This window comes from Prinia subflava, chromosome 6, assembly GCF_021018805.1.
Source record: "Prinia subflava isolate CZ2003 ecotype Zambia chromosome 6, Cam_Psub_1.2, whole genome shotgun sequence".
Taxonomy (NCBI): domain Eukaryota; kingdom Metazoa; phylum Chordata; class Aves; order Passeriformes; family Cisticolidae; genus Prinia; species Prinia subflava.
Window position 1 is genome coordinate 31,856,868 of NC_086252.1, and position 17,280 is coordinate 31,874,147.

Here is a 17,280-nt window from a genome sequence, read left to right on the forward strand (position 1 = left end):
CTCGGGGATGGATTGCGGGTGTCCGGCGCGGGCGGGCGGTGCCGCCGCGGGACGGAGCGCGGGGGGCGCCGGGCCCGGCGCGGCCTCAGGTACCGGGAACGGGAGCGGGGCCGGGAGTGGGCGGGTTCCGCCGCTGCCGGGGTTCCGCTGCCGAGAGGCCCCGCAGGGCTGAGCGGGGCCGGGCCCGGGCCCGGGAAGGAACTCTGTCCCTTCACGCGGGCGGGGGGGCCGTGCCCGCCCGGGCCGGGGCTGCGCGAGTGCCCCGAGTCCCGCCGGCCCTCGGCCCCGTCCGCCCGTGACAGCGGTGCGGGGAACGCGCCCTCCGCTCCCCGCCTCGCGGGAGCTCCCCTGGCCGGGCTGCGGGTGTGCGGAGGGGTTCCGCTGTCCCTGTACCTGCAGCAGTGCGGGCAGCGCGAACAGGGAAGTGACTGTGCCCCTGTGCTCGGACTGGCGAGGCCACGCCTCGGGAGCCGTGCCCTGTTCCGTGCACTCGCTGCAGGAAAGGCACTCAGGCACCGGAGCGTGTCCGGAGAAGGGCAGCGGAGCTGCTGCAGGGTGTGGAGCACAAGTCCCATGAGCAGTGTCTGAGGGTTGGAGTTTAGCCTGGAGTCAGAGAGGCTTTGGGGAGACCTTACTGCTCTCCACAGTCCCTGGCAGGAGCCAGCTGGGGGTCGGGCTCCCTGGCAGCAGTGTCAGGACAGGAGGACACGGTGTTAAGCTGCGCCAAGGGAGGTTCAGATTGGATATTTGGAAGAATTTCTTTACAGAAGGAGTGATTAAATAGTGGAATGGGGTGCCCTGGGAGGTGGCGGAGTTGCCATCCCTGGAGGCATTTAAAGAAAGCTTGTGCCACAGTCTGGTTGACAGGGTGGTGTTTGATTATGGGTTGCATTCGATGATCTCAGAGGTCTTTTCCAACCTAATTGATTCAGTGATTCTGGGCTGGCCCCACTGTCCTGCCTCGCTGGGGCTGTGAGGGGTATGTGCTTACCTGCTTGGGCTGTGGCTCCCTTTCCCCCCCCTGCATTTTCCAGTGTTCTAGCTGTGAGTACAGCACTCTCATTCTTTCTCCCCCGAGGTCCCCAGGCATATATCTTTTTTCTTAGGCATCCTCTTTTCTCTGAGTGCATTAAGAAGACTTACTCATTTCCTTCTCTTCCTTCCTGCTGCTTTTCCCCAGAGATATCTGTCGGCAGGAAGGAGACCCCCATTCACTCCGAGTGCAGTGATTTCGCCGATTTCTGCCTTGCCTGGAAGGCTGAGCTTTCAGCTGCCAGGGTGTCTCTCTGAAAGCTGCCCTACTGGTTCTTATCAGGGATCTGTGTCTGTATATCCTGTGACAAAGCACGATATGTTTAGTCCTTGCACTAGACAAGATTAGATCTGCAGCATGTGCAATGGATGTCATTTGTAATCCTTAGCTGATGTTAAATGTGGAGTTACTGGTGGCTCAGAGATTGCTCTCTATGTGGTGAGGCTTAGAGAGGCCTTGGCAGCTTGACATGGAGTTTTTTCTCCTAATGTTGCTGGACAAGAATAACAAGGAGGTCAGTGTCTGTTCTGCTTGTCAGCTTTCACTCTGCAGACCTGAAACTTGGTGTTTCTAACTCATTGCAGGCAGACTTCAAGTGCAGCGGGGTCACAGCCTTGCTGGGGGTGCTGCAGGAATTATTGAGAATTGTGTGCTTGCATAGGCTGCTAGCTGATAAGGACTCTGAGGTATAAAATAGAGGAATAATCTGCACTGCTAGTTCTATATAGGAAAATTTGTTTGAAGTGTTGTTTCATGAATTTTGAGTAGGTGCTGAATAGGAAGCTTTCATTCAATTCATGAAAACGTTCCAACATTCATGTTCTTTTTATTCCTTAGATACCCACATCCAGCTGTGCCATGACACTTTGATAGCATGACTGTTACATACCACCAGATTCCTAAAACATATCTTTGATTAAGCTAAATTCTCCTATTTTGGTAACAGAATTAATGTGTTTTCTGTGCAGACTTCGGTCTTGTGTAACTTTCTATGTAGATGGGAGCGGTGATCTCTACCTGCAGAACTCAGTACTGGCATGAAAAACTTGGTTGCTTTTTTGGATCTTTTGCTTCATTATATTCTGAGATCCTACAGAAAACTTTCTTTGAGTAAAAATGACAAGGCTGCAGTGAATGTAATAGTCATGTTGCATAAGGCTCACTTTTCCAGCTCTTCTGAATATTCTTGCCTTTGCTCTCATCTTGTGGTACCCTTTGGAGGGTGAGTGCTCATCATTGTGTTAGGTTAATGTAGGCTTACAGATTTTGACATATATATGTAAATCATTTTACTTTCAGGGGTGTTTTTTCTGATTAAAGTGAAAGCAGTGTCTGTTTCTCTTATCTCAACAGCAATCCAATATGAAACAAGAATCGCCTGAACACAGAACATGTTAAAAGGGGGAGGAGGTTGTATCCCAGAACTTGTATTGTTGGTGCAGCTGGTATAACTGGAAAAACTAAACCCATTTATTTTGCTTGCAAGCCTTATCTTGATATGTTGTCTTTCAAATTGTATATGAAATAATCTTGAGTAGATACAAGGAAGAATTTCCAGTTGACTTGCTTGCACCATGGATTGTGACTGAGATGCTGTTCTGTCTCTTTCGGCATTCTTGTTATGTCCTTTTTTTTTCCTATTTTTTGGTGGTGGAGTGCAGAGACAGGCTCTGTGTTTTCCTCCTGGAACAGCCAGAACAGCAATACTTCTGTTTTGCAATGATTTGGCAGTTCTTTGGCCTATAATGTTTTCTTCCCTGATTGCCAGTGCAGTAAAAGTTCGTGAATTTCATGTGATTTTCTCTTCTTGGGCGGAGCTTTTAATGCGGATATAATCTGCACAAAGAAACATTTGATCTGTCCAAATCAGATTGCACATGAAGTATCAATGGTGCAGTTTTATTTCCTGCCCTCAGAAGCTCCTGTTGCATGTTCAGAAGAGGAGAGTTGGACAGGCTGCTGAGCCTGTTGGCTTTAGTGCACTCAGCTGTGTGACAGCTAAATGCACTGCAGACTACACAGTGAGACTGCTTTTTATATCTTTTTGATATCAGAAATTGAAGTGGTGGCTCTTCTTACATGATCTAGGGTACTGCAGCATTTTGAAATCAAAGTACAGTGTCATGACAAAATTTTTGATGTCTATTTTTCAGAAGATCTTCATGTAACTGGCTGAAAAATGGTTCTGCAAGATGACAGCACCAACTCTAAGACTGTTGGAATGGTAAATAATTTTAAAAAAGGAGATTTTAAAGGGTCTCAGTGCTGTTTGCTGAAAATTAGAATGATATTAAGAAGTGTCTTTTAAATGAATATTCCTTTAAATGTCAGATTAGAGCTGGTGTATTTAAAGTTACACCACGTGGAAAGCATATTTATTTCCTAATATTGAAACAAAGGGCAAACATTCTGAAGTTTCTGCTCTATTAATAGAGTAGAATATGATATTTACTTTTAAACCATACTTTTTGTTGCAGTCTCTATGTCTTCTGGTGGCTTAAATTTATCATAACTTCGTGCACTTGATAAATTAAATATTCTGTAAGGGTAAAGCCCTACAATAATAATGCCAAGGTTCTGGCTACAATCCCTGGGCCATTCACTTAAAAGTTGGACTTTATGATCCTTGTGGGTCCCTTCCAACTTAAAATATTCGGTGATTTTGTGACTAATTGCCTTGGTGCTCAGGATCTACAGTGAGCATTGTCTTTGTGGAATAGAAGATGGATAATCACATGCTTTTGTCTTAAAAATGCATCTTCCAGTTTGTTGGTTTCTTTTAAGCTGTTAGGATCATTTGGTAAACTGTGGAAAAGGTTTGAGCTTGCTGTGTGTAAATGTTGAGTTCAGTGGGGGCTGGACCATAGGCTTGTGGGGTCCCTCTTTATGAGTTACCTCTTAATCTAATGGGTGAAAAGGAGGAATTTAGTTATTGCTCCCTGTTAACAGTTTGCAAACTCTCAGCCATGCTTGACAGGTGATCAAAAGCTAATTTGGGGTAATAACAGTAATAATAATAATAAATTACAGCACTTCCAGGCAATAAAAATTATGGCTCTATTTTGTGTAATGTTTCTTTTCCTATATAACAGTTTTTAAGTGGATTTTATTGAAAGTATTTATAGGATCTGGGTTTAAAAATATATTAAAAAAAAAGTTTTATGTAAGATGATGTTTTGTTTTAATAGAATAATAATGCTGTATCCATGTAAGGAAAGATGCCTGACTTTCACAAGACATAGCCTGGAGGTGCCTTATTCATTCTAGATTATTTTAAGGCCAACAAGCCTATACGTTCTTCCATTACCTTCCTAGTTCTAATGTTTAAATTCTTTCCTTAGGAATGTACACTTAAGAAATATTGCCTTTCTCTGCATAGCTTAGAAAATCAAAACTTAACATCATCAGGTTCATGTTCCTCATGTGAATCTCCTATGGTGAATTAATAAGGAAGGGATTGTGTTCTTTGTGATATCAGAAGTAGGTAAGGATCCTGTTTTCTTGCATTTTTGATGCAGACTAATTTTTAAGGTTCTAGATCTGTATGTCCCCAACACTTGGGACTTGAGCCGCAGAAGACACTTGTGAAACTTGAAATTTTAAACATTATTTTGCAAAGATAAATGCTTAACATACCTATGCACACAATGTTTCACACTTTGTTTTTTTTTTTTTAGGAGACTATCTGCACTTTGACATGAAGTGTGAAGTTTTTTAGTCACCACTTTTGTTTCCTTTTTACAGTTACTGTGGAAGGTAATATGAGGAAAGTCTTATTCTTGTGTGTTCATTTCTATCAGATCATATTACCCTCAATGTACAGAAGCCAAACACAAAATTGTGGAATTGTATTTCATTGCAAGTTCATGAGTGCTGTTAATAAGTGGGGCTGTGTGTCTATCTGAAACCTCTCAAAACAGTTGTTTCAGTCTGTCTTTGCGTTTTTGCATTTTGTGTGATGTTTTACAGGGTTTTAATTCTGTCCTAAAACTTAGTATTTAGGTTTCAGTAGGCTTTTGAATTTCTGCTGAACTTTACAGGCATTTTAGTATTGCTGCTTGGTAACTTTTTTAGTCAACTATTAGCTTGAAGGTGATCATGCTGCACTTTGTAGTCACCTTTTCTTGTTAAGCTTTTTGCCTTGTTGGGAAGGATCAAACAAAGGCTCTATTAGGCACACAGAAATGTTAAACAGATACTTGGTAGTCAGGTGAGAAAGTAATAGCTGCTCTTACTGCAACATATTAAAATTTCAACTTTCAAGACATAATTATGGTCTCTTTATCTAGAATTTTAACATCTACTTATAAAGGGATGGCAGAAATGGTGTAAAATGTACACAGACTGAATGACTTTATGTATAACCTCTTATCTAAGAAGTGCTGGATGTTTCATCATCCTTTACTTCGCTCCTGCTGAAGGATTTTAAAGTGGGGGATTTGTGAGAACAAGATTAAACAACTGCAGAATGTGAACGTTATCTGGGCATGATCTCTGCTCACAGAGTGTGCTTTGAAGCAGCCTGTGGTGAGAGCAGCAGGGCTGTGGGTGTGAGGGAGCCTCTGATGTGGAGATGTCCAGTTGATCAGGCTGCTGCCTTTCCCTCCTGTCTCCCCAGCTCCCTCTCCCCTTCTGCCTGCAGCACAGAACTGGTGGAAGGCTGCAGAGCTTTTTATTTCTAGGATGCTTTCCCACTGTCCCTGTGTTGTGCTGTAGCCTGACAGGAATGAGATTTCTTCCTTCCAGCTTATTTGGAATTCTTCTATGCCCAGCTTCCACGTTAGCTGCATATTATGCAAATACACGAGCAATTTTTAGGCTGTATATAATATAACTTCGTGTAATGACTTGTAGGCTATTAGTCATAATAAAATGAAGGCAAAGTTTGTAGAGTATATTATGTAGTAACTGTTAAACCAATTCCTAAAAGCTGAAAAACCCTTTATAAGCTTTCAAGCATGAAAACCTTTATGTTAGTTTCCTCAAGTTTGAGATAATACATTTATTTGCTCTCTCTTAGAGAACAAATGTTTTCTCATTTATTCTGTATCAAGCAGAAATTATAATTCCTTGCTGAGCCTTTCATAGCTTTGCCTCTCTCTACTTACAGATTTCTGCTTTCTTTTGTCAGTCCCACCATTTTATCAGAAAAGCAGAGTAATTATCCAGAATTGATGCCCACACATGGAATATATCAGCACAGATCTAGTGGTATAATTATACTTCAGGAACTCTGCCTGTTCATTTTTCTTTTGAAAGAAGCCCTTTAAGAAATGAGGAAAAAGTGTCAAGATTTGAGCATGGCAAAAACTATAGAGATACGAGTCAAAGCAGAAAACAGTGCTGTGATCTCCAATGTGCTTGTGCATATCTGGACATTTAAATCCTTAATCTGAGGAACAGGCTACTCTGGAAAAAAGAGTAATGTACCTTCCTCACTCACTGAGGACATTGTTACACTGTCTCTTTCATAAATAATTTGTAAACAATGAAAAGAAAGCAAGTATTTGTATGTTGACACATGTGGAAAAAACAAAGTTCAATTTAAATTTATCAGACCATATTAGCAAAGCAGATGACCTCTATTTACTGTGGAAGTCAGGGGCTGCTCTCTAAAAATGACTTAGATTGCAGTTCCTTGAGCTGTTCTCTCAGAGATGGTGTCTGAGTTTATGCTATGCTATGCCATCTGTAGTTAATGAACTTATAATTAATTGGTTCTTAAAATATATACATAAATAAGTGAATGTTAATGAAACAAATACCACATACATGTCTGACTGACATTCATTAGGGAGTTTGTAAAGGATGCTGGTACAAGAATGAGTCATCAGTCTCTGTCACTTGTATTTGAAGCTTTTTATTAATATAATTGAAAGTTTTCCTAAATTTAGGCCTTCATCAATTTAGGCCATCCAATGGGCAGCTGTAAAGCTGTGTCACAAATCTGAATTCCCTTGTAGTAGCATTAATGGATTTTTGATAAATTTTTGCTAGAATTGGCTCATGCCTATATTTCATGAATTACCAAATAGCCATAGAAATTTTTTTTAATTGAACTGCACATGTAGTCTAATTTTTAAAGTTTACAATTAATTATTCTATTTTTTTCTTGAATCACCCCTTGTTGTAATTTACCTAAATGTTTTGTCTTCTGAAATATTTGTTGAATGCCTCTACATTTAAACATGTTTCTGACATTTGTCACAACACATCAATCTAATTTATACTGTCAGGTATCTGAACTTACCAAATACAGTGGTTCAAGTTTTGCAGAACTCGTAGTATAAATTCCAAAAAGGCACTGCTTTTTGCTTACTTCACTGCTAAAGCAGTTGATAAAGTTTTGCAAAGTCAAGATTTGCTTTCTAATTGTCTCTAATAGCTCTGAAAATTTCCTGTCAAAGATCTGCTTTTTAACAACACATCTACGTGTGTCCTTGCATATTAGATCTTGTTTGTATCTGTGAAAGAGTTGCCCCCAGTGTTTATTTTGCTGTGTGTCCCTGTATAAATAAATAAACCCGTTGTGGTTTATCTGTGTGTCCCTCCTGCCCAGGTTCCAGATGGTGTGGGTTTTTGTCATGAACCGGATGAGCTCCCAGAGCAGCTCCTCTGCTCAGCGCAGGCGAATGGCTCTAGGAATTGTCATTCTCCTCCTCGTTGATGTGATCTGGGTGGCCTCTTCAGAGCTCACTTCTGTAAGTGTTGTTCCACACATTTTAAAAGGAAAATAAATGAGAAAGATGCAGCAGAAACATGGTTATCAAACACTTGGTGTTTCACCAGCCTGAATCCACTAAAACTGCAGAAAAGTTCGACTCAGTGCCTGTTTCTTTTGAGACAGAAGGTGTTACTGATGACTTTAAAATTAAACAGCATAAACTCATAACTGTGTACTGTAATCAGGGAGTTAATTTTGTTGTTGCCATATTGATTAAAATAATGCCCATATGGTTCCCAAAAATTAGTGAGTGACCCAAAACATGGCAGGCTGAGTGATGTGGTGAATTGTAGTTCAGAACATCCAAAAGTCCAAGATAAAAGGACTCAGGTCATGGAGTATAAACCCTGTAATTTCATCTAGTTCATATATTAACCATATTGAGACTATTCTGGTATTTATTTCATGTTAAGTTTTAGGACTTAAAACAGAGCTTTAGCATTGGGAATTGAGTTTTCAATAAATCCCTAAATTCAGTTTTCTGAACTGTCATTAAGTTATGTTCTATATCAGTTTTGAAACTAAGGATATACAAATGTTTGTGCTTATCATGTGATATTAATAAAACATTTTCTGGAACGAGCTGGTGGAGTCACTCTTGATACTGAAATGTTATTAGCCAATCTTCTCTAATTTATGATTAATATGTTACTGCTTATAAAAGTTGGCTTCAATTTAGAAAATATTTGTATGTAAATGTATTTTCAGTGCTATTTGAGTTCAGTAGCATATAAATGTGTTGCTTGGAGAGATACAAGTAATAAGTAGTTTTCCTTCTGTGGCATTGTTTCTTACAAAAAGGCTTCTTTTAGTTGGCATTGGAGATAGTTTGGGAGAGGGTTCCCCTAGAACAGGTAGGGCCACTTGGTTTGTTTGGCCATCCATGCCAGTACTCACAACTATTACTTTGAGAACCAGACTATTCTGGACTGTATATTTACACCTGATCATTCATCTTGTGAATTCTTACCTACTTTGTAATTTTGAATACTGCAATTATTTTTTTTCCACAGTATGTTTTTACAAGGTACAACAAACCCTTTTTCAGTACATTTGCAAAAACATCCATGTTTGTTCTATACCTCTTGGGATTTATTGTTTGGAAGCCATGGAGGCAGCAGTGTACTCGTGGGTTTCGTGGAAGGCATGCAGCTTTTGTAAGTATTATAATTCTGTAGATTTGATATTTGTCTAATTTTGTACAGAAAAAAACCCCTTGAAATAGAGGCTAGAGAAGAGGAAAGGTGACATATTTGAGATATAAACAGAATTATGCCACAGGAAGACACGGCAGCCATAAGAGTTGTCATGTGAGAGGATGAGAGGCAAGAAAAAGCAGTATGAGATGTAAGAAAGGCTCTGCAGGGCCACACCATTGGTCCCTGCAGCCTGGGTTTGTATCCTGGGCAATTGCAGGGGATAATTCCTCTTAAAAAGAGCTAATGAAACTCCCTGTAGGCTCTTGGTTCCCTTTAGCTCCCCCAACATCTGTAACCAAAGGAATCAGAACTTGAATTTTGTAGTTGGTTTTTAGCACTGACTCTTTTTGTCTGTGGCACAATTGTGAATTGTTTGGTGACTGTTTTGAGGGGTTTAAAGTTACATTTAGTAAGAGTGGTAGAATTATAATTTTGTTGTTGTTAATATTGTTTTTTATAGCTTTTATGCATGAGTGGCCTTCTGATGCCCATTCCAGAGTTAGGCATAGTTTGTGCTAGAACCTAAAATTTTTGTTATATGACAGAAATACGGGGTTTTTTCCCAGAATATGCTGGGAAGAGCATTGTTCTGTGCCAGCATTTCAAAATGCTGAACAGCAGCACTCAGGAAACAGTAAGGCATTTGGCCTGGTACTAATCTCACATTAAAAAAAAACAGAAAATGTGATCCAAGAACATGCTGTTAATCAACATGTCTTTATAGAAAATAGCTTGTGTGAAAGAAACTGTCTTAAGATTCTCTGGATATGTTAGACTTCACTGATAGTGACAGTTGTAGGCATAATTTAGTTAAAGTGTTACATGACTTTTATCTGGGATTTTTTTAAGAAAAGACAAAACAGAAAGAACAACTAAAAAATTATTTTTTTAAATTCTTGAGTTAAACACACAGAGCATTTAAAGTTGGCTGATATCTTGATACAGTTTTTGCTAGATCAGCCTTTAATACCAATATGGCATGTGTTAGACTTGATGTTGTTCAGAATCTTGACAAGATAATTTAGGAATAAACAGAACTTTGTTTCTTTGCTGGCAGTAATGAAATATGAACAGGAATGCAATGAGTAAGAGTGCCCAGTCTGTCACATACTGTGTAGTGGCACTCATGACACTGCTACTGGAATCCCATTATTTTTCCTTTTCAAAAGAACAGTGCAGACAAGACTGTAATGTGCTGTTAGAAAATTCCTTCCCCCTCAAGGGGTGTAATTAAATATTCAATTATTGCCATGTGCTTTTAAAGTGTCTTGTGTTTATTAGTCTGGAAAACGCGTCCATATATATGGTTTTATTTCAATGATTGCTTGGATAAACATTCACACCTTACTTTTAAGTTCTTTTCCACATCAGAGGCTCTGTTTCATAGGTTTGCTACCATCATGGTAGAAGAGCAAGCTGCAGGTCAGGGAACATGGGTTTGGTAAGGTACAGAAAGGAGGAGGGAAAAGAACTTTACCTCAATGAAATGAAGAAAGAAGCAGCTTGTTGTTAATAGATGCACAATCATTTAGTGGGGATTGTGTCCCTAAAGCTAAGTATTGCAGGTTTTCTGTATCCAAGAGCCTCATCCTGCATTCATACCTGGGTAATTGAATTCAGTGGGGTTCTTCAAGAGGTACAAGGCAGTACTGAAATTATTTACTGAACTTGGAGGTACTGAAATTATTTACTGAACTTTTAAGCCCTCTTGGTATTAGGGAGGGGGACTGAGAGGAGAGAGTTGTGACAGAATTATGGAAAAAGTCATAAAAAACCTTCAGAAATTTCAAGTTAATAAACCTACTGAAATTTCAAGTTACTACTCTTCAAAATTTCAGTTACTAATAACTTTGTCTTGGTAGTTTGTTACATCCAATTTTCTGTAATTAGTTTGCAGATGCTGAGGGTTATTTTGCTGCTTGTACAACAGATACCACTGTGAACAGTTCTCTGGTAAGTGCCTTAATTTATGAGGATCAGTGCTTTACAATAACGTGGTACAGTTGTCTTGATTTACTGTTTATAAACTTTGGCAATTTTAAGTGTAATAGTTTTAGTCAAAGGGGATTGGTAACTTACATACTTATAGTTTACTAATAAGTACTGCAAATAATGGTATTGCTTACTGTAAGAAATATGGGTTCTAGGCTCCATAGAGCACTTACTTGAATGTTTCTGTAGTAGTTTGTCAAAGAAATATTATCTCTTACGGAGGAAACCTTTACATATTCAACTCAGTACCATCTCTAATAAAGTGGGGAAAGCAATTGAGTATTGCAAATTACTGTATGGTATTTTATACAGAATTGCCTGAAGTGGCATTTTTTCAGATGTATTCTTCATTTAAGTTTTTGGAAATTTTCAACTTTATCTATCTGTATTTAAAAATAAAATCTTATCTGAATTCAGTAAGATCATGTGACTCTAGAGACTGGGACAACTTTGGATTAATTTAAACATCAGCCAAAATTCTCATCCTAAACAAGCCTAATGAAAATCCAACTACCAGATCTTTTTCATGACTTCACTTTTACAGTTTATTAATCTAAACAAGTAGCTTAAAACTTGTCTTGTTAGCAAAGTTTTGATTGCTTGAAATACTTCTAAGTGCCTTATGTATTGTAGATCTTTCCAAAAGTTTAGGTCTAGGGAAGAAAATAAGGGATTTTAGGGTCATGGAAAGATAACATGAATTTTTGTACATACATTCTGTATTTCATGTCTCTAGTTTATAATTTGGACAGAAGCTATAGCTAATGAAATATCTGTGATATTGATGACTTATTTTGTAATTTTAAATCAGTAGATGTGAATTTTCTGGCCATAAGTTCTGTGCTCATGAAGATACACACAAAAAGGCACAATTCTCTTTTAGTTCTGTGTTTTGCCAATATGTGTAATGTGCAGTATATTGTATACGTGAATTTTGTGTGTGCAAACCCACTTTAAGTCTGATTCTCTTACTGTTCACCAAGCTTTTCTTTATTTAGTTTTCTAATTTGCTAAATAAATTCTACTGGTTCTAATTTAAATATCCTGCTTAACTGTATTTTTACTTATATTGATTCATTGCAGAGTGAACCTTTATATGTTCCTGTAAAGTTTCATGATTTGCCAACTGAAAAAAATGGCAGTAATAGTAGTGATGCAGAGAAAAGTGAGTAAAGACTTTTGGATGCTGTAATGTTAGTTCTTTGGTGACGGAGTTACTTTTCTCTTTGTTTAGCATAACTGCTGTTGCAGGACTTGCTTCCCCTTCCAGCCCTCCTATTTTTTTTCCTTTTTTCTCCTTTCTGAAATCTCTTATTACATGAATTGCAGTCTGATATATTTACTTTCAGGTAGAGAAAACATAGGCCTGTCGTTCAGTTTGCCTTCCTTGGTCACTACAGATGCAGCCTATGTTTATCTCAAGGGACCAACTGGGTTCAGTTCTTGTGATTCTTTCCTTCTGGGCTTGTAAGACCAGCAGCAGTGAGTCAGCCTCTGGAAAAACAAGCTTATTGTCCTTTTTAGAGCAGGAGCAAAGCAGTCAAAGTAAGAATTCTAACAGTCTATGTGCGTTCTGATTTTATTTAAGCCTCGCTATCTTGTGACAGTACCTGAAACAGGCCCAACTGTCCCAGACAATTGTAGGAAGGTTGGCTTCAAAACATCCAGTGAGCCAATACTCAGCAAAAGAGTCCCTGCTGATCACAGGGAGGCTCTCTTAATTTCTATGTGGCACACATTAGGAACCACTTTGACAGGCTCTGCTTCCTGTGGCAATATGCACCAATCTCTTCAGAATTGTTCCAGCTGCAGCTTTCCCTTTACTTTTTTTAGGAAATTAGGTGTTGTTTCACATTGATTTAGGCTAATATTTGCCTGTAGTGTTTAGTAATGTTTTCTTTATGGTGGAAGCTAAAAATACTAAAATAGCTTTCTAAATAAAACCTGATCCTAGTTGCAAGATTAGTTAGAGAGTAATTTCAGCAGGACAAGTGACTTTATGATCTCTGCTAAGCTTGGACTGTTGGACTTTATTCTTCTGAATAAAACATTGTCCTTGGAGTTACGTAGAGTTGTGTGCAGGTTTTGGTTATTAGACAATTAAAGAAAATCTTATATACAGAATGTTTTTCAGGATTAAATAATTCCTGTCTAAAAACATGTTGTTACCTTCTGTTGGTGTTTTTGACAGGGAGCAGGGGTGGTGCTTTTCAGTGAGGTTTTCATGGGTGGACAACTTACTGATTGAAAACAGTAATTCATTGTGCTTTGTCTTATTAGTAGCCTCCTGAATAGCAGAATATTAGTTTAATAAATCATGATGGCATGTCTCCTGTTTGGAAAAGAACCTGTTATTTCTGCAGTATTGTAATCAATGGCGTGTTACAACATCATAGATTTATTTGCATATTGTGTTGGCTCAAAAAGTTTAATAATAATATTAATATTTTTTCTTATTTTCCCTTTTTTAAAATTTTGTTTTCCTCCTCTCCAGCACCCAAAAAGCCTCGTGTGAGGTTCAGTAACATCATGGAGATCCGGCAGCTGCCATCCAGCCATGCTTTGGAGGCAAAGCTGTCCCGCATGTCCTATCCAACAGTGAAGGAGCAGGAGTCCATCTTAAAAACTGTGGGAAAACTCACTGCGAGCCAAGTGGCAAAAATTAGCTTTTTCTTTTGCTTTGTGGTATGTGCTCCATTCTTTCAGAAAGCTTAAGTAAAGATGCATTTAAAACTTGTATATTAATAGTGAATAAGTATTGAGGTGTATTCTTTAAAGTGTATTCTTTAAACCTTATTTTATAAAGGTACCATAAGAAGTAAAACTTTTGTTGTGCTGGACATGGATTGTGCAAGATTTAATAATGAATCTGCTGGTAGATGCTGTTGCTGCATCATGCCTCAGTTCTGTGTGAAGAGAGAGATTCCAGTGGCAGGATTTTTGAGACAGAAAAATGTAGAGGGCAGATCAGTGATGCCTTTTCCAGAGGCACCTTCACTTTTGCTGCTATATGGTTTCTTTGTAGTATAGACTCATCACAACTTTTCCTCAGGAGGTAGAGCTCTTTGAAATTATTGTTATTATTATCATCAACAGTAATAATACCACTGATGGATGTACCAGAAAATAGTGGTGTAATTTTTTTTCTGGGGTAGTGCCCTCCTGTCCAAATCTGTTTATTCTGTTCATGGACACTACTGGCAGGTGCATCTATTTCTTCTTGGACTTTATGAATATTTCTACATAAGACTAGAGAGTAGTTACTTCTCTTAGAATATATCTGAGATCTTACTAATGAGATCTCAATCAAGAAGTGAAAAAACACTTGCTATTTTACTCCTTTATGGAGAAATGAAATATTTTTTAGGCATTGAATGTAAGAGATGCTTGTTTTTAACAGTGGAGATGTGTGCTGGTTTTAAGTACTCTAGAAAAACCTCATTAGGCTGACTAATGTCACATGCATTACTGAAATTTCTTTGCAGCCCTTGTGCAGTTATCATCTTGAAGCACTCTGAAACAAGTTAAAAGTACCTTTGGTTACTACAGACTAGCTATTATAATGTCATTCTAATTCTTTTAAAGTTCTGAAGTATGTTATTTTGTAATTAAACACGTACTTGAATGTAGTTGGTTTGAGCCAATTCTAAGTTTGTTGCTGTTTTTTAATGTATCTGCCACTTTAATAGAAGTTAGAAGTGTCTTTAAGCTAAAAATATGGTTCTGATTTCATTTGTGATTAAATAATTGTGTTTTCTTTTTAAAGTAAGATTTTATTGCACTGAGAATCCTAAGCTCTGTTGTTGCTACCCATATAATAACAATTTTTTTTCTTTTGCCCCAGTGGTTCTTGGCAAATTTCTCATACCAAGAAGCTCTGTCAGATACCCAAGTTGCCATAGTTAATATCTTGTCATCAACCTCTGGTAAGCTTTATTTACACCACCAGATGTGCACTATAATCTGTTTATAAGCTAAAAATCTCTTGTTACAATGTATTTGTCTAACATTTATACCTGTGGATTTGACCTTAAGGCACTGAATATGTGTGTTTAGAAAATTAATTTAGTATTTGCAGAGGTTTTTTAGGTTACTTTAATGATTCCCCTGCTTTTTGTGTGTGTACTTCTGCAGTTACATCTGTATATTAAATATATTTGGAGTGTAATAGCTTTGAAGCTGTGTAGCTTTCTGAGCAAACTACTTGACTGTATAAACTGCTCTGAATTTCTCTTGCAGGGCTTTTTACATTAATCTTAGCTGCAGTCTTTCCCAGTAACAGTGGAGATCGGTTTACCCTGTCCAAATTATTAGCTGTTATTTTAAGGTAAGATCATGGGAGGGAGCATTTGGTCCAAAACTCCCTGGTACAGTGAGAGTGTACCTGCTGTGCCTGTATTATCTGTGACAATAAATTACACCTATCACTTTTTAGAAAAATCCTTGTTTCATAGATGAATCAAGCAAGTGAATTAACTGTTTTTAAATGCTTCATATCATGAACCATTTCCAAATCTCATTCTCCTGTAGGAAACTAGAATAATTTCTGTTGGAAATAGATTAACCTGTTTTCTTCTTGTTAATTTGTGGTTTGTTTATTTTTGTATAAGTGGTGAAAAAGGAGGAGGTTTGACATTCAGTGTTGTCAGCCTCTTTCATTAAATACTTGATGTGTTGTTCTGGGAAGTTAAAAGAGGGGTTGGTTGGTTTTAACTTGGGATCACACCTTAGCAGTTGAGAACTGCTTTTGACTTGCCAGAAGTGGGTTTTGGTTGACTAAAAATGCCTACAGATAAAATTGTATATTTGTTTTTCTTTTATCTGTTTTTGTAAAGAAATTCCTGAGTTCAAGCAATGTTTTGCATTTCTTCTTTTTTTTGCTAGCATTGGTGGTGTGGTACTTGTTAACCTTTCTGGATCTGAAAAATCTGCTGGAAAGGACACAATAGGTATTTACTTACGGGTTTTAATCCTGGAATATGCAGTGATCATCTTCTGACAGTACTAAGTAGTCATATAGCAAGCTCTATATCTGTTACTCATGTAACATTTCACAATCTGTTTTTTTTAGTTTCAACTTCTAAAACTTGCATTTGTGATAATTTTCCACCCTATGCATGTATTGGGCAAGTATTTACATTTTAGAGCTTTCTCCATTTTCCCATGCTTTTCATTTAGTAATGGATTCTGTAATCAACAGGGGGTTGTGTATAACATGTATAACATGTTTGGCATGTCTCAAGGGAGAATTTTTTCCATTTTTCCAGGTTCCCTTTGGTCTCTTGTAGGAGCAATGCTTTATGCTGTCTACATAGTCATGATAAAAAGGAAAGTAGACAGAGAAGATAAACTTGACATACCAATGTTCTTTGGTAAGACCAAAAGTAACTCTGTTGAAGGTTTTAATTCAATGTGATTATATGATTTGCTTTCAGGCACTGAACTGTGTCTGAGTGGTAAAGGCTTAGAAAAGCCAAGCAAGTAGAGAACACCTCTTACTCCTGTGGTTATGAGTCCTTTAGAGACTGTTGTGTGAATTGTTCCTTGTTTAGAGCCTTAACAGGTATGCAGACAGCCCCACTGACTTAATGAGATTTCTAATTTTTATTTTCTTTTCAACTTCAAACCTGTAAATATCTGATGCAAATTTAGTTTGTGAATTTCAGGTTAAATTTCTTACATTTGTTTACTTTGAAAGATTTAAAATACTGCTTCATGGCTGCTTTTCTATATGCATATTGTCCAAATAGCAGATTTTAGCTCAGATTTTGGTTATGTTGAAGAATATTTATTGTGATTTACTTAATACTGTTTTTATATTCAGGTTTTGTAGGACTGTTTAATCTGTTGCTGCTGTGGCCAGGGTTCTTCCTGCTTCACTATACCGGGTTTGAAGCATTTGAATTTCCCAATAAACTGATATGGATGTGCATTGTCATAAATGGCCTTATTGGAACAGTTTTGTCAGAGTTCCTCTGGCTGTGGTATGTACTCCACGTGTTGAATACATTTCACATGAATTATCTTTCCTATGGCCTCAGATGCTGAGATGTAAAATTGTCTAGATTGGGGGTTGTGCCCTTTTTCTTTTTTTTTCTGTCCACATGTGCAGTTTTAGCATTGTCACAGTGTTCTGTTAGGACAACAGCTAACTTGAAAAAGTAATAATAAGCAGTAATTAAAATACTGTGTGCTTAGTTTATTCCAGAATTAACATTGGAGACAAAGAGACTTTGTGCTGCAGAGTTGCAGTAGCAAAAGGAGAGTATGAATTCTGTTGTAACAGTTCTGTGACAATACTGCAACAAAAGATCGAGGTGGAGTAGATGGAG

At 38.1% G+C, this 17,280-nt stretch overlaps 1 protein-coding gene across 3 annotated transcripts in view; it reads left to right on the plus strand.

Annotated features, from left to right (window-relative positions):
• Positions 1-17,280, plus strand: part of SLC35F5 (solute carrier family 35 member F5) — a 30,043-nt gene continuing 12,763 nt past the window's right edge. The window contains exons 1-13 of one of the 3 annotated variants that reach the window (XM_063400942.1): positions 1-89; positions 3,187-3,257; positions 4,711-4,789; positions 7,593-7,734; positions 8,771-8,914; positions 10,847-10,909; positions 12,032-12,113; positions 13,443-13,633; positions 14,793-14,874; positions 15,188-15,275; positions 15,833-15,897; positions 16,216-16,320; positions 16,773-16,932. In XM_063400942.1, coding sequence (XP_063257012.1) covers positions 7,600-7,734; positions 8,771-8,914; positions 10,847-10,909; positions 12,032-12,113; positions 13,443-13,633; positions 14,793-14,874; positions 15,188-15,275; positions 15,833-15,897; positions 16,216-16,320; positions 16,773-16,932 — 1,115 coding nt within the window. In that variant the 5' untranslated portion in view covers positions 1-89; positions 3,187-3,257; positions 4,711-4,789; positions 7,593-7,599. Of the gene's footprint in view, positions 90-1,696; positions 1,720-3,186; positions 3,258-4,710; positions 4,790-7,592; positions 7,735-8,770; positions 8,915-10,846; positions 10,910-12,031; positions 12,114-13,442; positions 13,634-14,792; positions 14,875-15,187; positions 15,276-15,832; positions 15,898-16,215; positions 16,321-16,772; positions 16,933-17,280 lie in introns of those variants that run through there. The other 2 variants (XM_063400943.1, XM_063400944.1) reach the window with 2 other exon arrangements.